At 46.8% G+C, this 17,698-nt stretch overlaps 1 protein-coding gene across 4 annotated transcripts; it reads right to left on the minus strand.

Moving 5' to 3' along the window:
- Positions 1–1,121: 1,121 nt before the first annotated feature.
- Positions 1,122–17,609, minus strand: Slc3a2 (solute carrier family 3 (activators of dibasic and neutral amino acid transport), member 2). Of its 4 annotated transcripts, none has more exons than NM_001161413.1 (10): positions 17,224–17,609; positions 7,582–7,992; positions 6,970–7,143; positions 6,074–6,168; positions 3,955–4,023; positions 3,790–3,848; positions 3,470–3,650; positions 3,245–3,385; positions 2,434–2,517; positions 1,122–2,334 (listed from the first exon to the last, which is right to left on the minus strand). In NM_001161413.1, the coding sequence occupies exons 1-10, from the start codon at positions 17,333–17,335 to the stop codon at positions 1,963–1,965; spliced, it is 1,698 nt and encodes a 565-aa protein (NP_001154885.1). In that variant the 5' UTR covers positions 17,336–17,609; the 3' UTR covers positions 1,122–1,962. The 4 variants fall into 4 exon arrangements, with proteins under 4 accessions (NP_001154885.1, NP_032603.3, XP_017173567.1 ...); XM_017318078.2 differs by lacking the exon at positions 17,224–17,609 and adding an exon at positions 8,355–11,004 and having other exon boundaries at positions 1,807–2,334; NM_008577.4 differs by lacking the exon at positions 17,224–17,609 and having other exon boundaries at positions 7,582–8,137.
- Positions 17,610–17,698: the final 89 nt, after the last annotated feature.

Consider the following 17,698-nt stretch of genomic DNA (forward strand, 5'->3'; position numbering starts at 1 on the left):
GGAAACTAGGTTAGCCACATGGTTGATAGGATTACTCTAAGGAAAGAGGGCTTGGTGATGCACGTTGTGATCCCAGTACTCAGAAGACTGAGGGGAGATTGCTATAAATTTGAAGACAGTCTGGACTACATTGCTAGACACTGCCTCAAAAAGAAAACAAGAAACAGGAACAAGGAAGGCAGATTGAGGCATGCCTGTGATTCTAACAGGTAGAGGCAGGAGGGTCAGTTCATCATTCCTCATTCTTGGCTCCACTGAAACTCTTAGAGATAATCCAAAACTCTGGTCACCTAAGGCTCAAGTGAGTTTCCTGCTTCTTGGTACCATTTATGGCTAAGGCAGGTACTGGGAGAAGAGAAACCTTCCTATACCCCCCCCTCTGCCCCCCCAGGCTCTGCCCCCCCCCCGGCTCTGCCCCCCCAGGCTCTGCCCCCTCAGGCTCTGCCTATGTAGTTCTTCCTTCAGCTCATTGTCCTTTCACTAATAAACGATCCTGTGACTCATCTTAGCACATAGCCAACCTGAGGGAGCTAGTCAGACAGTGGCTTGCAACTGCTTTTAGGATAGTCCCACAGACCCGCAGAGCCTACCAAACTGTGCACCTCTGACTGCCTTATGAAACCCTTTGTGATCTGCCCACCCCTTGCTGAATAACCTTCGTTCCTTACTCATTTACTCCTGCTTCCTGAGCATCAACCATGCTCTCATTCGTATAACCAATATCCTCTCCAGACCCACCCCATGTCTAACTTCGGACACTGTAACAGTATAACCTGTTTATGACTTGGGACTGGGCCACATTCATGAGTTAACTCACCTCTCTTGTTTGAACCGTCTCCTGCTCTCAAGCCCAAACCTGCTCTCAAAAACATCTTTCTAGTTTTGCTTTTTCCTTCTTATGTATGTGTGCTTTGCCTGTGCTTATACTTGTATACCAAATGCAAGCCTGGTGCCTGCAAAACTAGAAGTGGGTGTTGATCCCAAGACTAGGAGTAAACGATCGTTGTGAGCCGTGTGGATGCTGGGAACTGAACCTGGCAGCCTCTACAAGAGCAGCCAGTGCTCTTAACCTCTGAGCCATCTCTCCAGCTCCTTTTCCTTTTTGATCACTCATCCATATCCTTCATACAAAAAATGTTTATTCCTTATTTCTTCTCCATTTCCACACAAGAGATAACATAGCCTAAGGAAGCAAAGGGTTTGTCTTGTTGGCTTTTTCTGGAGATGGGGTATCCACTGGGTACTGGGGATCGCAGTCCTGTCTATATGGTAAGTGCCTCACCAAAGAGTAAAGAAGGGAAGCCCCAGGCCCTTGGCAGTATGCAGTCTTCAACTCACCCCACCCTTTTTCTTAAAGACTGTGCTAAGAGAGATAAGGAAGAGTTGGCAATTCCCAAGATTCTTGGGCCAGAGCGAGGAGGTGTGGTTACTCCAGCCAAGACACTTTGCTGTTAACCATGGAAGGGCCCTTCTCTAGCCTTGGTCTCTAAATGATTAATTTAAGAGCTGGAATAGCGGCCGGGCGTGGTGGCGCACGCCTTTAATCCCAGCACTTGGGAGGCAGAGGCAGGTGGATTTCTGAGTTCGAGGCCAGCCTGGTCTACAAAGTGAGTTCCAGGACAGCCAGGGCTATACAGAGAAACCCTGTCTCGAAAAACCAAAAAAAAAAAAAAAAAAAAAAAAAAAAAGAGAGCTGGAATAGCTGTCTACAACTGGCTGCGACTATGGCAGGGGCAGGGAGGAGCAAAAGAGATCAGGAGCAAGAGAAAGTTCTTCTAGAAGGAAGGAAGGATGAAAGTCACAATCTCATGAGGCAGGGGTGATGTTTTTATTTGAAGACAAAAACACCCAGTATAAGAATTCGTATGTAATCTGCAAAAGTTTAAAAACAAGGAGAGGAAGACTAGAATCCAAAAGGCCTGGGGAGAACAAAGGAGGGTGGTAGGTTCTGCATAGGAAGGATCAGGCCACAAAGGGGAACTGTAACAGCAAGCCCTCATAAGGATTCAGGCTCAGGTTTTCCAGCTTCAGGGAGGTGTCCTCCTCACGGCTTTGCCGGGCACTGTCGGTACTAAGCAAAAGTTTAGCGCTGGCTGGCAGGCTTATGCCAGCAGGGAGGTTGGAGGCCCCTAGCCTGGCTGACCGGCCCGAATCTCGGAAGTTGAGCACCACCAGGTAACGCTCATTCTGGTCCCAGTGTCGTATGTAGGAGAAGAGGTCAGGTGAGGAAGACAGTGCATGGAAGTCACCGTGCAACAGAGAGCGCTCCTTACCCCGAAGGTCACTCAGCCGCCGGAACTGGGTAAGGAGGGAGCCAGGGTCTTCATTCTGGCCCTGAAAATGATAGACACACACAGAAGGAAGGAATGAGGGGGATCTCTGTCCATCTGTACAGCACCTGCCCACCCTGAGGGGCAGGCCTCAACTGCTTACCTTCACTGTCATGTTGAGGCTTACAGGTCTTGGGATGTGAAAGATGCTGGACTCATTCCACGGCATGAGTGGGGCCTTCGCAGGCTAACAAACAGAGAATGTGGGACTTAAAAAAAAAAAAAGGGTGGGTCCATTCCCCTTCCTCCCATTCTCTTTCCATTTCATCATTTTGTGTTGTTCTCTGCTGGTTCTGCAGGTATGATGCCTTTGTGGCATGGCCCCGGGACAGGACCTCATCTGGTCACCACTACAAGATGTACCTTTCTGCTTGTCCAGACTCTCACCAAGCTTCAGTTCCCAGAGCGCTCAAAGCCTCTAGCCAATGGGTGTAAAATACTACCGTCCAACAAAGAAATGTTCTGAACATCTTACCAGATACCAGACATTTCCTTTGAAAATAGGGCTTTGGGGTCTGGGGAGTTGATTCAATGGGGAAAAGCACCATGCAAGCTGACCAGCTGGGTTTGATCCCCAGAACCCACATAAAGGCTAAAGGCAAAAACTTACTCCACAAAACTGTACTGATCTCATGTAAGTACCTACCCCCACCACCCACACAAACACACAAGCATTCCCAGCTGAGTGCCATTCCAGAACTGGGCTATTTAGTGTCTGAGGCCAGCCCAGGCTATACAACCTGTCTGACAATAGGAAAACCCTGTTTAAAAGATACACACTTGCCACATAGTTCACAAACGACTGACAAAGTTCCACCTCATGGTTGTTGTCTGTCTGTCTGTTGCCACTCACAGATGCCATAACGTGATAAACACTATTTCCCACACTGTGCTGGGCAGAAGACAAGTGGTACCTGTCCAGGAAGGGCACCCTGAAGGCCAAGCTCATCCCCGTAGCTAAAAACAGGAGTCCCTGGCAGAGTGAAGAGCAGCAGCTGGTAGAGTCGGAGAAGATGGTCCGGTATAAAGTCTGCGAGGAGTCCTGCTTGCGACACCTGCAGGAGGATACACCTTTGAGCATGTCCACCCTTCATCTACCACTTCCCACCTTCCCCTAAACCCACCAGCATGCTACTTACACTCCAGCTGCACCATTGGCTGCCAGTGGCATTCAAAAACCTAGTGACTAGGGATTCAGTACGCTCCCCAGTGAAAGTGGAATTTGACAGGTAGGAGCTGGTCAACAGCAGGTCGCTGGTGGATTCAAGTATGTTGACAATTTGCTGCAGGTCAGAGGACTCAGTCCCTGCAATCAAAAGCCTGCACAAAGCAAGGATAGGAGTGTGATTAGAAAATGTCAGGAGATAAAGAATAAAAGAGAAGAGTTCTCGAGACTAGGAAACTCGCCTCTCGAGGCTCTCACAATGGGCTCAGCCAGGCAGGGGTGCTGGGTACCTACCTGTCCTCACTTAAGTTCTTGGTGATATTCTGCCACTCAGCCAAGTACAAGGGTGCATTCTAGTAGAGAAAAGCAGAGTCAGAACAGGGAACACCACCTCGCCGTGGCTGAGACCCACTCTTCTCACCACAGCTTTTTGCCTCTCAATGCAGAAAGGGCACTCACCATCAGCTTTCCCACATCCCGGAATTGGAAACCATCCACACCGTCCTGCAACCAAGAACTCAGAGCTTCCTACAGGGGACAAAAGAACAGGCAAGATCAACATACAAGCAAGCCCTCACCTACCTCAAATTTCCCTGGGACCTAGAGTAAACAGGGTTCAGTCTCCCAGTGTCAAAGGTTAGCCCTTGGTGCCCCACCCATGCATTTACTGTGTAATAGCATTTGTCTATTTTCTGTCTTGCCTTTGGCAAATCACATACCTTCATTTTTAACAGCTACAGAAATGACCCAAGAGAAAACATGCACGCACAGCTCTAACACTTAACACTTAGGATGTGGGGTGAAAATGCCCTCAAATTGGAGATGAAGAAATTGGCTGAGAGAAGACGCGGCCAAGATTGTAACTGGGGAAGAGCACAGATAGGACCCTGAGGCAAATGTACTTGCTCCTCTCTTTGTTTCCTGAGGTTTAGAGTGTATGCTCTTCTACAAGAGCTGCTGGGAGCAAGGCCAAGAATGAGAAGTTTGAAATTCAAAACACAGCCTGAGGGCTGTTGAGACATCTGAAAAGAAGCCAGCTCTGTAGAACAGGCCCAGGCCTGAAGGTTTAAACCCTGGCTTCAACTGACAGCACAGAACCCAGCCCCACACTTCCTTTCTTCCCTTCTCACTTGCTCTCCCATCTTCACCTGAGGCTACCACCTGAAAGACATATCAGTAACTTTTCTTTCTGACTTCAGACCAGTCTCCAACTCACTGCATAACTGAGGCTGTGCTTAACTTCTCATCCTCCTGCCTCCCGCCAACTCTCAAGTGTAGGCTACAGGCTTTCTCTACTACTTTGAACTCTCTTATCAGTAACTTTTAACAAACTTCCTATTAAGTATAGGATCCCAGCACATGGGAGTTTAGGATTACCCTCAGCAATGGAGATCTAGAACACAAATCTCGCAGCAACTAGCAAGAGCCAAACTGGGTGATTATAGGAGTCTCCCCCACATACTTAAGAATCCAAAAGTGTCAGCACCTGCCTTTCCTTTGTTATGTCCACCCTGGACCTGCCAGTGTCCTAAAACGTAGGCATCAGAAGCTGGGATGACATTAGAAGCTTTACCCTAGCCTGGTGAGTACCAAGTTTAAGCCACTACCTCAAGGTAAAGGCAGACCAGAGAAGACTCCTTGAGACTTCCGGTTTGGAATACATGAAGTGACTGCATCTCAGTTTCTTCAGTAACAGATTGTCAGTAACAGACAATATTTTGTGGGTTTACTAAACAAATTAGAAAACAGCTATAAAATACTTGGGACAGGAGGCTAGAGAGAGAGCTCAGTGGTAATAGCTTCCGCAGAGTCAAGAGCTTGCCCCTTTTGCAGAGGAGCCAGGTTCAGTTCCCAGCACCTACGTAGCAGCAGCTCACAACTATCTGTAACTTCAGCTCCAGGGGATCCAATATCCTTTCTTGACTGTCCAATACCCTTTCTATTTTCTGTCTTGCCTCTGGAGACTCCTATAATCACCCAATTTGGCTCTTGCTAGTTGCTGGGAGATTTGTGTTCTAGATCTCCATTGCTGAGGATAACCTTAAACTCCCAAGTGCTGGGGTACCAAACATGCACATAGTGCACAAACACTCATGCATAAAAACAAATCTTAAAAAGCATTCATAGTGGAGTTAACTCTTTAAAAAATAATAAAATATGGGGGAAGATAAAATACCAGATACACAGTAAGACTCTAGTACTTATAATTTCAGACTGGGCTCAGTTCCAAATACATCAAACAAAAACTGGGAAACCAGTCAGGTCAGGGTTCCCACAGAGAAAGAAAAGACTTCCTATCACAAAAAGAAAAATTAAACTTCCAGTTCCAGACTGACATCTGAGAAATTCCCTTCCTGGCACAGCCTCACTTCTAGAGTAAAGGAAACACATACACACACACACACACACACAAAGCAGTCAGAACAGAAACAAGAAGAACACCGTGCACCTGGGCCTATCCCTCCGGCTATGGGAAGAGGTATTCCTGCTTGGGAGAACCACACAGTGCACAGGAGGCTTGCTGTGAATAAATCCACACAGCACCAACATCTGTATGCTGTCGGCCATAAAACCTCACCTTCATTTTGGTGGCTACAATGTCAGCCTGAGCAGGGAGGAACCACGCATTCTGGCCCTGGTAGTTGGGAGTGAGGTCCAAAATGATGTGAATGCCTAGAAAAATAACGAGTTGAGAGAACTCCTTTGGGGAAGAAGAGGAAACAAGGAACTTGAACACAGGTTACTAGGTGAACCTACATACGGTTTGCACAGAATCTGAAGGAAACCCACAAAAGCCCTCAGGTGGTTTTATACTAGAGCAGTTCCTCCTCCGCCCACACACACACACACACACAAGTTTCCATACTGAGGTTTTGGTTTCTTTCTTATTTTCCCCTCCCATGAAGTCAGGGTTCTGTGTATGTGGGCGGGCTGCCTGAGGATAAATAAGCCCCTACATCTCCTTCCCAAGTGTGGGGTTATAGGCACATGCTGCTTGTGTTGTGCTGAGGAATCAAACTCAGGTCTTCATGGATCCTAGACAAGCACTCTTACAAACTGAGCTACGTTGTCAGCCCTCTATAGTGAACTCTAAAGCAGCATTTGAATCTCTTCTATATATAGGATCTACTTTATACATTTAAAAGCCATTTATTTTATCGAGCCATGGTGACACACTTAAGTCTAGCACTCGGGACCAGGGGAGCTCTGTAAACTCTCATCCGGCCTGGTCATGGTAGTCAGGTACAGGCCAACCAATTACATGGTGAGACCCTACCTGAGAACCAAAACCAAAATAAATACATAAAAATTACGCTCACGCATGAAGCACATTTTTTAGTGTAAATCATAACATATTCCCCCTTGTGCCTGACACAAAAAAACTGAGCCAGTTAGGAGAAAAATCAGACAAAAACTCTATCCTGTTTCTGGGCCAGAATGCCAAACCCTTTCTAGTTCCTTAGAAAGACCTACTCTTTTTCTTGGCACTTTGTAGAAGGTCTTTAAAATCTTCCTGGGAGCCCAAAGTGGGATTAATCTGTTTCAGGTCGGTTTCATTGATTTCATCCTTCTGGTTCTTGTGAATTGGGCCTAACACCAGGCCCTTCACCTTCAGGGTGCTCAAGTACTCCAGATGGCTCTTCAGACCTAGGAGGAGAGGGTTGGGTTAACCAATAGGGCATGAAAAGCCTCCAGCCTCCACATTCTCTCCACCACTTCCCGACTCCCTCTGACGCGGGTTGGATCATGAGACAAAGTAGCTGACGCAAGGAGTCTCACACATTACTTCAGAAACTGGTTTGAACTGGCTCAGGGCCGCGTGGTTGGGGGAGGGGAGAGGAGAAAGATGATGTGCTGAGTCAGGCACCCTTAGGAAGAAGTAGGGGTCCGGCTAGCGTTTTTTTTTTTTTTTTTTTAAAGAAAGGGGGGGGGATTTTTGCCAGGGAGTCGTCCCAAAAAAAATAGGTTGCAGTAAAGAATCACCAGCGTTCTAGAGAAGACGAGGAGGAAGGAAAAAAGCAGCAGAATGCCCGATTAAACGAGGGATTCATGGGGGCAAGGGATGAGGGTGCACACCCTACTCACCAGCTATGCCTCCCGCATCCCGGCCTACAAAGGCCTGAAGGTCGCCGATGCGGTAGAGGGCGCCCTTGTGCCACCACCTCTGTACAGGCAGCTCACGGCAGCGCGGCGCCCGAACGATGATAACCACGGCGCCCGCCAGCATGCCCAGCCAACCGAGCCAGAAGAGCAGCAGCAGCGCCCAGCGGGTGCGCACCCAGCCAGGGCTGCCCGCTACCTTCAGTAGCTCCTCCTTGGATAAGCCGGTGAACTTGACCCCGGCCTCCGTCTCGTCCTCCGCCACCTTGATCTTCACCAGACCGTTCTTCTCCCCGGCCGCCGCCCCGTCCGCTGCATTCATGGGCTGCTTCTCCGGTTCTAGCTCGTTCAGCTCCACATCTTTCATGTCCACTTCGGTGTCCTGGCTCATGGTGCCTGCAGAAACGGTGACACGACACGGCCTGTAGTCAGTGAGGCAGCTCTAATCCTGCCTGGATCCCCGTTCAGAGAGGCGTCCCGTGGCCGTGAGGCTAGCAGAGCTTCCTAACTGCTTCTGCCGCTGGGCGGGTGTGGCGGCGGGGAAGTGACCCAGGACTCCGCCCCGGTCCGCCTCTTAAAGAGATGCAGAGAAGTCTTTTCGCACCTCCAGCCTCGCTGAATACTCCCGTCTATCCCTAACGCTTATTCCTGCAAGAGTCTGGGAAGGGGAGCTTGTGGTCAGAAACCCTTAGAATAACAAACGTGAATTTGTCTTGACCAGGTTTCAAAGCCCCTCCTCCGACCTTCCGGCCCCTTACCCTGCGAGGCCTCTTTTCTCTCCACAAGATGACACCAGTCTCCATCCACATCGTGATCCCTTCGCCCCAAGCACGGCTCAGGCTGATCTCCCCAACTTCACACAGACCTTGGCACTACATCTCACTTCTGCTTTACGTACATCTTCTCATACTCCGGACTTAGCTGAGTTCCTGGATTCTCCTCGGGGCTTACACGTACTCACCTTTCAAGACTCCTTGAATTTAATTCCTCAGGCAGCAACTATTTACTGGGCACCCACTCCAATCCTTTGCTTCATCAACTGCATAGGATCAACTCTAATCCGTTCTTCTTGATTTTAAAATTCAACTGCAGAATTGAAGTGGTCACTACCCTTATTATCTTACCCTAGTTACTAGCAAGAATGTTGGATTACTGGGAATCAGGCATCCAGAAGAGATTAATGGGGCTGTAATAAACATTCCGAAGGTATTGAGGCACCTACCCTTTTAATATACAAGCTGTTCTAACTCTTTTTTTCTTTTTTTTTTAACTATTTACTATTTTTTAACTATTTACTCACTTATTATATGTGACTACACTGTAGCTGTCTTCAGATGCACCAGAAGAACTATTTACTCACTTATTATATGTGACTACACTGTAGCTGTCTTCAGATGTACCAGAAGAGGGCGTCAGAACTCGTTACAGATGGTTGTGAGCCACCATGTGGTTCCTGGGAATTGAACTCGGGACCTTTGAAAGAGCAGTGAGTGCTCTTAACTGCTGAGCCATCTCTCCAGCCCCTGTTCTAACTCTTAACCACCTTGCAATAACTCTCAAACCCTCTAGTGTGCCGGGCTACATCAGTTGACTATGCTAGGCCCTGGAACCAGCTTAGTTCCCTCACACTTTGAAAGTTTCTCAAATTCCCCCGGCAGAGGTCCTTGGCAAGAGGAAGGGTAAATGGGGCAGACTGGGTTAGCAGCAGGGACAAGTGAAAAGTGAACATCAACTCTAGGAGGTGCCAACAATTTCAGGAACTTTGTGTTCCAATTAGGTTATTTTCAGAGAGAATCGGAAGGAAACAACAGGTCCTTTCTCCCTCTCCCCACGTAGGCCGGCAGCCAAGATTGCTATGTATTTGGAAGAAAGCAGAAGCCAAGGCCAGAACAGTAGAGAGGAAGGGATATGAAAAGTCTCATCACCTGCCACTGTCCTTTTGAATTCCCAAAGTCCTCCCCGGCCTCACTAGAGAAAAGTCTATACACCAGCTCCTAGGAAGAGGGAAGAGGCTAAGGGTCATGCTAGTGTTCATAGTTGATAAGAGTCCTACCTTGCCCTGGGCATGACAGATAAGAAAAGTCCAATGCAGAGTTTATACACAGCGTGAAAGCTCAAGGTTTGTGGACTGTGAAGCAGAAGCACTCCTTGAAAGGGTTTGATGAAATGCTCATTAGAAACATGGTGTTTCAATCAACCAAACTGAAAACAAGATGGATCAAACCAACCAGATGTTCATCTGGAGCCGGGCGTGGTGGCGCACACCTTTGATCCCAGCACTCGGGAGGCAGAGGCAGGTGGATCTCTGAGTTCGAGGCCAGCCTGGTCTACAGAGTGAGTTCCAGGACAGCCATGGCTACACAGAGAAACCCTGTCTCAAAAAACCAAACCAAAGGGCTGGTGAGATGGCTCAGTGGGTAAGAGCACCCTACTGCTCTTCTGAAGGTCCGGAGTTCAAATCCCAGCAACCACATGGTGGCTCACAACCATCCATTAACGAGAGCGTCTGAAGACAGCTACAGTGTACTTACATATAATGAATAAATAAATCTTTAAAAAAAAAAAGACCAAAAAGAGAAAAAAGATGTTCCTCTGGTGAAGGTGCCTAGCCAGCAAACCTGAGCTCACTCCTCAGTGATCAGTGAAGATCAGTGAAAGGAGAACTGATTCCCAGGAGCTGTCTTCTGCCCTCCACACATGCGCACTGCCCTCCACACATGCGCACTGCCCTCCACAAAGTAAGTAAAATTTAAGGTAACACAGTATCTCCCCGCCCCCACCTCCAAGTGGCAGAAATCTATTCCTAAGCATCTTAGAGAGGAGACGTGAGCTCCCATCAGTCTTTTCAGCAGCACCCTTCCTAATCACTACTGTTCAGCCACAGCAGCTTTCTAGCACCTGCCAGAGTCACGACACACAGGGTGTTTCCATTCTTAATGCCTCCTGTGCATGCTGTCCTGCTGTTTGGATCTTCCTGCTAAGTTACTCTTCCTCCTTCAAGCTCTGACTCAAGTGACAGCATCTCTCAATGCTCTACGTAGATTGCTTTCCCTTACCAGGGATAGAACACAATAACTAACACAGTTGACTATATAAACTTAAAGGACTGACGATGCAGTTCAGAAGACCGGTGCTTTCCTACCATGTGCAAGGCCCAGGGTTCAATCTGCAACACCAAAGCAGTGAAGGATGAAGGACTGGGGGTGGAGCTCAGCCAGTGCTTGCTTAGCATTTGAAAGCCCTGAGTTCTATCCTTAGCACCACATAAACCAGGCACAGAGGAGGCACAGGCCTAAAACCCCAGGAAGTGGAGGCATGAAAAGTTCAAAGTAGGGGCTGGTGAGATGGCTCAGTGGGTAAGAGCACCCGACTGCTCTTCCGAAGGTCAGGAGTTCAAATCCCAGCAACCACATGGTGGCTCACAACCATCTGTAACGAGATCTGACGCCCTCTTCTGGAGTGTCTGAGGACAGCTACAGTGTACTTACATATAACAAATAAATAAATAAATAAATCTTAAAAAAAAAAAAAAAGAAAAAAAAAAGAAAAGTTCAAAGTAACCCTCAACCACGCGACAAGTTTGAGGCCAGCCTGGGCGACATAAGACCCTGACTCAAAAACAAACAGCAAAGACAAAACTGGGGTAAATACAATAGATATGCTGGGATGGGTTGATTGTGTGAAGCCATAATGAGAACTGAAGCCCAACGGTGCAGGAATACCCAAGTCAGCAGGAATACACTGGTGAGAGGAGCACCTGAATCTTTTAGAAGTGAGAAAGGGAGGGGCACAGCTGAGCCACTGAGAATGCAAAGACCATAGGACTGAACCACAGGACATTTATCACTTGTAACCAAAGTACAAAGTGACCAGGAAGCACTGAGTCACAGCACATCCAGAACATCCCATCACGTGCTGAATGCAGTCTAACATTATCAAGTCCTAACGTCACATCGATTCAGCTTGTCTTTGATAACCTTGAAACAGTTCTTCCATGCTGAAGCAAAACCAAAATTACTGGAAGTACACAAGCCAGTAACCTAGACCCCATCAGAACCATCATCATTTATGCATCATGCGAAAAAGGACCTATGTAACATAGGGTGTCTTGAACAGACCACACAAAGAAGGAAATGAAAAGGTAGAATTTGTGGGTACCAGCTATTAATAGAGGGGAGTCATATTCCTAAATAGCCTCAAAAAAACTAAGTAGAAGGGAATTGGGTTTAAGGTGCACCTGTAATCCTAACACTCTGGAAGGCTGAGGCAGGAAAATTACAAGTTCTAAGTCAACCTAGGCTACAGAGGGAAACATGATCTCAAAAATAAATTAATAGTGGGGGGTGGAGAGATGGCTCAGTGCTTAAGAGGACTGATTGCTAGTCCACAGAACCAGGGTTCAAGTCCCAGCCCTCACAAGGCAGCTAACAACCATATATAATTCCAGTTCCAGGAGCTCCTATGCCCTCTGCCTGGTCTCCACGAACATTGCACACACATGATATGTGCAGACATTAAACACCCACACACATCAAGTAAATAAACCTTTAAAATTAATTAATCTATTAGTTAGACTAGGGCATAGTTCAGTAGTAGGAGCACTTCCTTGCCAAGCACACACAAGGCCCCAGAGGTCAATCCTCAGGACCATAAAAGACAGAAGAACCTAACTTAGGACCTGGTGAGATGGCTAAATGGGTAATAGCCTCTGCTGTCAAGTATAATGACCTGAGTTTAATCCCAGGGACTCACATGGTGGAAGGAGAGAACCAACCCTCAAAAATGATCTCCTAGGCAGAGGCAGGCGGATTTCTGAGTTTGAGGCCAGCCTGGTCTACAGAGTGAGTTCCAGGACAGCCAGGGCTATACAGAGAAACCCTGTCTCGAAAAAAAAAACAAACAAACAAAAAAAATGATCTCCTGAACACCACACTTGCTACATAGCACCCACTCACATGAGTATGAAAGTAAATAGAAAAATAAATTATTACATCAATAAATAGTGTTAGGGCTATAGCTTAGTGGTGCGGAGTATGTTTAACATGTTCAAGTCCCTAAAACAGAGACTGACAGAACTTCTCCACTTGGGTCTCCCAGTGCCAAATGAAGCTCTACTCATTTGCATAGTTCCCTTTTCCACTACAAGGAGGCAGTGCCTCTTGCTACCAGGTGGGGGCAGGCTTGTTCTTTGACCAAACATTCATCAGCACTCTAGCCAGTGATGGAGAATCAACTGAGACTGAAAAAAAAAAAAAAATCAAAAATATAGAGGCAGGTTGAGGCAAGAGCTCAAACATAAGCGCTCAAAGCCAGCCCAAGCTCTCAAAAACAAAGTGTTTATATCTGCTTAGTGGTAGAGCACCACCTAGCGTGTATGTGCCTATATATCTAGCATCATCTATCTCCCGATCGTCTGAGCATCTGAAGTACTAAATTAGTAATTACATATTGCATTCTATTTGTGTCTTATATCCTCTTAGACAGTGGGGAGATGGTTCACCTGCATAAGATCAAATCTCAAGCATTTGTGGCTGGAGAGAGTGGTGGGTCAGGCTCAGGGAGGGAGGGAACTGGTGAGACTGCTCAGCAATTTAAGGTGCTTGCTTTCAAGCCTGTCGGTCAGTCCCTGGAACTCACTTGGTTGTGATGTTGTGATGAACTGTGTACTGTCTCTGGGACCCATAGTAGGAGAGAAACAACTCCTGAAAATTGCCCTCTGCCCTCTACATGTGCACTGAGGCATACCTGCATATGTGGGCTCACACACAGAATAAATAATTGCAGTAATGATCTGTTTAAAAAAAGAAATAGAGGGCTGGAGAGATGGCTCAGTGGTTAAGAGAGCTGTCTGCTCTTCCAGAGGTCCTGAGTTCAATTCCCAACAACCACATGGTGGCTCACAACCATCTATAATGCCACCTGATGCCCTCTTCTGGTCTGCCTGAAAATAGCTGCAGTGTACTCACACAAAATAAATAAATCTAAAAAAAAGTTCTTTGTTTGCTTGTTTGTTTGTTTTTGAGACAGGGTTTCTCTGTATAACCCTGGCTGTCCTGGAACTCACTTTGTAGACCAGGCTGGCCTCGAACTCAGAAATCCGCCTGCCTCTGCCTCCTGAGTGCTGGGATTAAGGGCATGCGCCACCACGCCCGGCTTAAAAAAAAAGTTCTTTTAAAAAAATAAATAAAAATAAAAAAGAAGCCGTGGGTAGTGGCGCATGCCCTTAATCCCAGCACTCGGGAGGCAGAGGCAGGCGGATCTCTGAGTTCGAGGCCAGCCTGGTCTACAAAGTGAGTTCCAGGACAGCCAGAGCTATACAGAGAAACCCTGTCTCGAAAAACCGAAAAACCAAAGAAAGAAAGAAAGGAAAGAAAGAAAGAAAGAAAGAAAGAAAGAAAGAAAGAGATGGTCAGCTTTAACTACCAACTTGACACAATCTAAATCACCTGGGAAGAGAGTTTCAATGAGGGATTGTAAACAATGGGCTGACCTGTAGCCATGTCTGTGGTTAACAGGCTTATTTGATATAGGAAGACAAAGCCCACTGCATATGGCATCATTCATTCCATAGTGGGGCCTGAGCTAAGAGTAGAGAAATTGAGCTAAGGACAGGCAAACAAGCAGGTGGGCAGGAAGGCAGGCGTTCATTTTTGTTCTTGGCTACAAATGTGATGTGGCTTTTTGAAGCGTGTCTTGATTCTCTGACAATGATGGACTGTAACCAGAAGCTATAAGCTACAATAAACCCCTCTCTCCCCCAAGTTTCTGTCAGGATATTTTATCACAGCAACAGGAAGAAAACTGGGACAGAAACAAATTGGCAAGGGAGCAACGTTTCTTTACAGAAGTATTAGTCAAACTGGATTGTAGCCTTACAATAACAAAGGGGGCACTGAAACACCGTAAGGGGAGAAGTGAACAGTTGGGGTTTTGTTGTTGTTTTGTTTTTAAATTTATGTGTAAGGGTGTTTTGTTTACATGGATGTCTGTGCACCATGTGCCTGTCTGGTGCCCTTGGAGACCAGAAGAAGGTGTCAGATTCCCTGGAACTGAAGTTACAGATAGTTGTTAGCTGCCATGTGGGTGCTGTGAATTGAACATTCAAGCTACAATTTAGAAGAATGGACTAGAAGGGAACAAACTGGCGAGTGACAGTTCAACAAAAGCCGTAGGGGTAAGATTGGGACTGTGTCTCAGCTAGTGGCGGGCTGGCTAGAACAGAGAAAGTCCTGGGTTTGAACCTCGCTGCCTCGTAAAACCTGGTATCGTGGCACACACCTGCAGTCTCAGTCCTCAAAGTAGAGGCACGAGGATCCGAAGTTCAAAGCCAGCTCATCCTCGGCTAGATATCGAGTTCCAGGCCAACCCAGGCTACCTAAGAACATGACTCAAAAACAAAACCATGGGCTGTGTGAAGTCTCATCGGGTAAAAATACTTGCTCCACAACCCTGAGGGCCTGAGTTCAACCCCTGGGACCCAAACTGTAAGGACAGAACTGACTCCTCTAAGTTGACCTGTGACTTCCAGATATGCTAAAGCATGCACACTCCCCCATCCACAACATACAGCCACACACACACACACACACACACACACACGAATAAATAAGAAAAAAAGCAATGAGTTAAGGTGTAATTTTTAAAAGTTGAAACACAGCTCAATATAAACACAAGATGAAACACATGATTTTATTCAACTTATTAATTAAAGAACAAATAACTCAAAAGAGAATTCTAGGAAATGAAAATAGTATTTCAGTCAAGAATGCTTATATGAGCCAAGTGTGGTGGCATGCCTTTAATCCCAGCACTAGGGAGGCAGACAGAGTTGCCTTATTTATTGGTTCCCTTCTCCCAGATCCTGTTGGATATATAGACAGACATACATACATACATACATACATACATACATTCTCACACACACACACACACACACACACACACACACACACACACACACGTGTGTATGTGCATATCACTCTTCTCATCTGGAAAATGGAATGATTCTGTTTTGGTTTGCTTTTGTTTTCTTTTCCTTTTAATTTTTATTTATGTGTATGTTTGTGTATTCACAAATATATGCCACATGTGTACAGGTGCCCAAAAAGGCCAGAAGAGTTAGATTGCCTGGAGCTGGGGTTCAGGTGGCTATAAGCCACATAACATGGGTACTAAGAACTAAACTTAGGTCCTCTACAAGAACACCATTTGATCTGAACTGCTGAATCATCACTTCAACCCCAGTTGTAAACACTACAGAATCCACGCTAAAAAAAAAGCTGGGCTGTGATGTTGCACACCTTTAATCCCAGCACTCAAGAGGTAGAGGCAGGTGGATCTCTGTGAGTTTGAGGCCAGACTAGTCTATAAAGTAAGTTCTAGGACAGCTAGGACTACACAGGAAAATCCTGTCTCAAAAAACAAAGACAAAGCTGGGCGTGGTGGCGTATGCCTTTAATCCCAGAACTCGGGAGACAGAGGCAGGCGGATTTCTGAGTTCGAGGCCAGCCTGATCTACAAAGTGAGTTCCAGGACAGCCAGGGCTATACAGAGAAACCCTGTCTCGAAAAGCCAAAAAAAAAAAGACAAAAATTAAAATACTTTTTTTTTCTTTTTTGAGACAGGGTTTCAACTATGTAGCCCTGGCTGACAAGAACTCATTATGTGGTACATGCTGAGCCGCTGAGCTCCTCAAACTCCTCCTGAGCCTGCATCCCTAGGGCGGGACTAAAGGCATGAATCAACATGCCCAGCATTATTTTTTCTTAATTAAACTTTAGATGTGTATGTACCACGTGTGTGTCAGGTGCCCATGGAGGCCAGAAGTGGGTACTGGATCCCTTGGAACTGGAACTGCAGATGGCTACTAGCTGGGAATTGAACCAGGGTCTTCTGCAAGTGCTGATTTTGAAATCAGGCTGCCTGGATTTATACCTTGGATCTGATACTGTTTATCTGGGTAACAGTCAGCAAATGACTTAACCTCTCTGGGACCCGAGCTTCTCACCCATAACTGTACCTTACCACCTTCCAACTTGGATTATTAAGTGAGGTCATGCAGAAGAGCAATTAGTATGAGAGTAATGATAATTGTTCGAAAGGCAAGCTTCTGCATATAGATGTTTGCTATATGCATATGACTATAATGCTACTGCACACTCTCAATAACCAGTCTATAGCTGCGACTTAGAAAACTGGTAAATTCTAATGATTGTTCCCCCCAGAGCTCTTTATATCTAAGACCACCCATGCATAAAATGAGGGTTATCCCTAACTTTTAGGAGTGTGGAATATTAACTCATATTGGGTGCTTTAAACGGTAAGCCCAGTTGTGTGGAGAATTGTCAGCCTCAGTAGTATAGCACTTATCTACACATGCACATAGCAGCAGCTTTAATCTATAGCACTGCTAAAAACAAAACATGCAACATGCTCCATAAATGACATCTAAATGCTGGCCCTACTTCATTCAATCCGGGCCAAGAACATGGCGAAAATAGACCAGGAAGCAAAACACAAAAATCGGTCTCCAGAATGACGTAGGGCTTCTAGTCCCGACTGGGTTTCCCTAAAAGGCTTCATGCAAGGAAGCGAAAATCCAACCGAGCTCAGCCCAGGGCCCAGTACCTGAGTCGCCCGCTGCGCTGACAACCTGGACATCAAGCCCCGTCTGCGCGCTGGGCGGCTGGCGGGGAACCGAGACACCGTCGGTGGAGTGTTCAGTAGGTTCAGGATCCATAGAGATGGATCAACACGCGGCTTAGCGTGAGTGAGGGTGAGAAATCGCCTCAACGTATGGATATTGGTAGTTGTGACCCAGACAGTCGAGCTGTATGGGTCGCGAACCAAAATCTCCAGCGATGACGTTTTACCCGCAGTGAGTAAGAACCGCCTAGCCGCAGCGCCAAAGGCGTAGCGTCGCACTCCCCTAAAGCGCCTGCGCCTCTTTTTCGCGCTGCAAAATCAGAGGCGGAGCTCTCCGCACGCCCCTTTGGGCGGATTCCTCTACCCACAATTCCTCCGGCTCGCACACCGCTTACCTTAGCGCCTGCGTGAGTCCTAGTCCCACCTCCAAATCCCGTGGGCCTTTGCGAGATGCTAT

The sequence above is a fragment of the Mus musculus genome, chromosome 19 (genome assembly GCF_000001635.26).
Source record: "Mus musculus strain C57BL/6J chromosome 19, GRCm38.p6 C57BL/6J".
Classification (NCBI taxonomy): domain Eukaryota; kingdom Metazoa; phylum Chordata; class Mammalia; order Rodentia; family Muridae; genus Mus; species Mus musculus.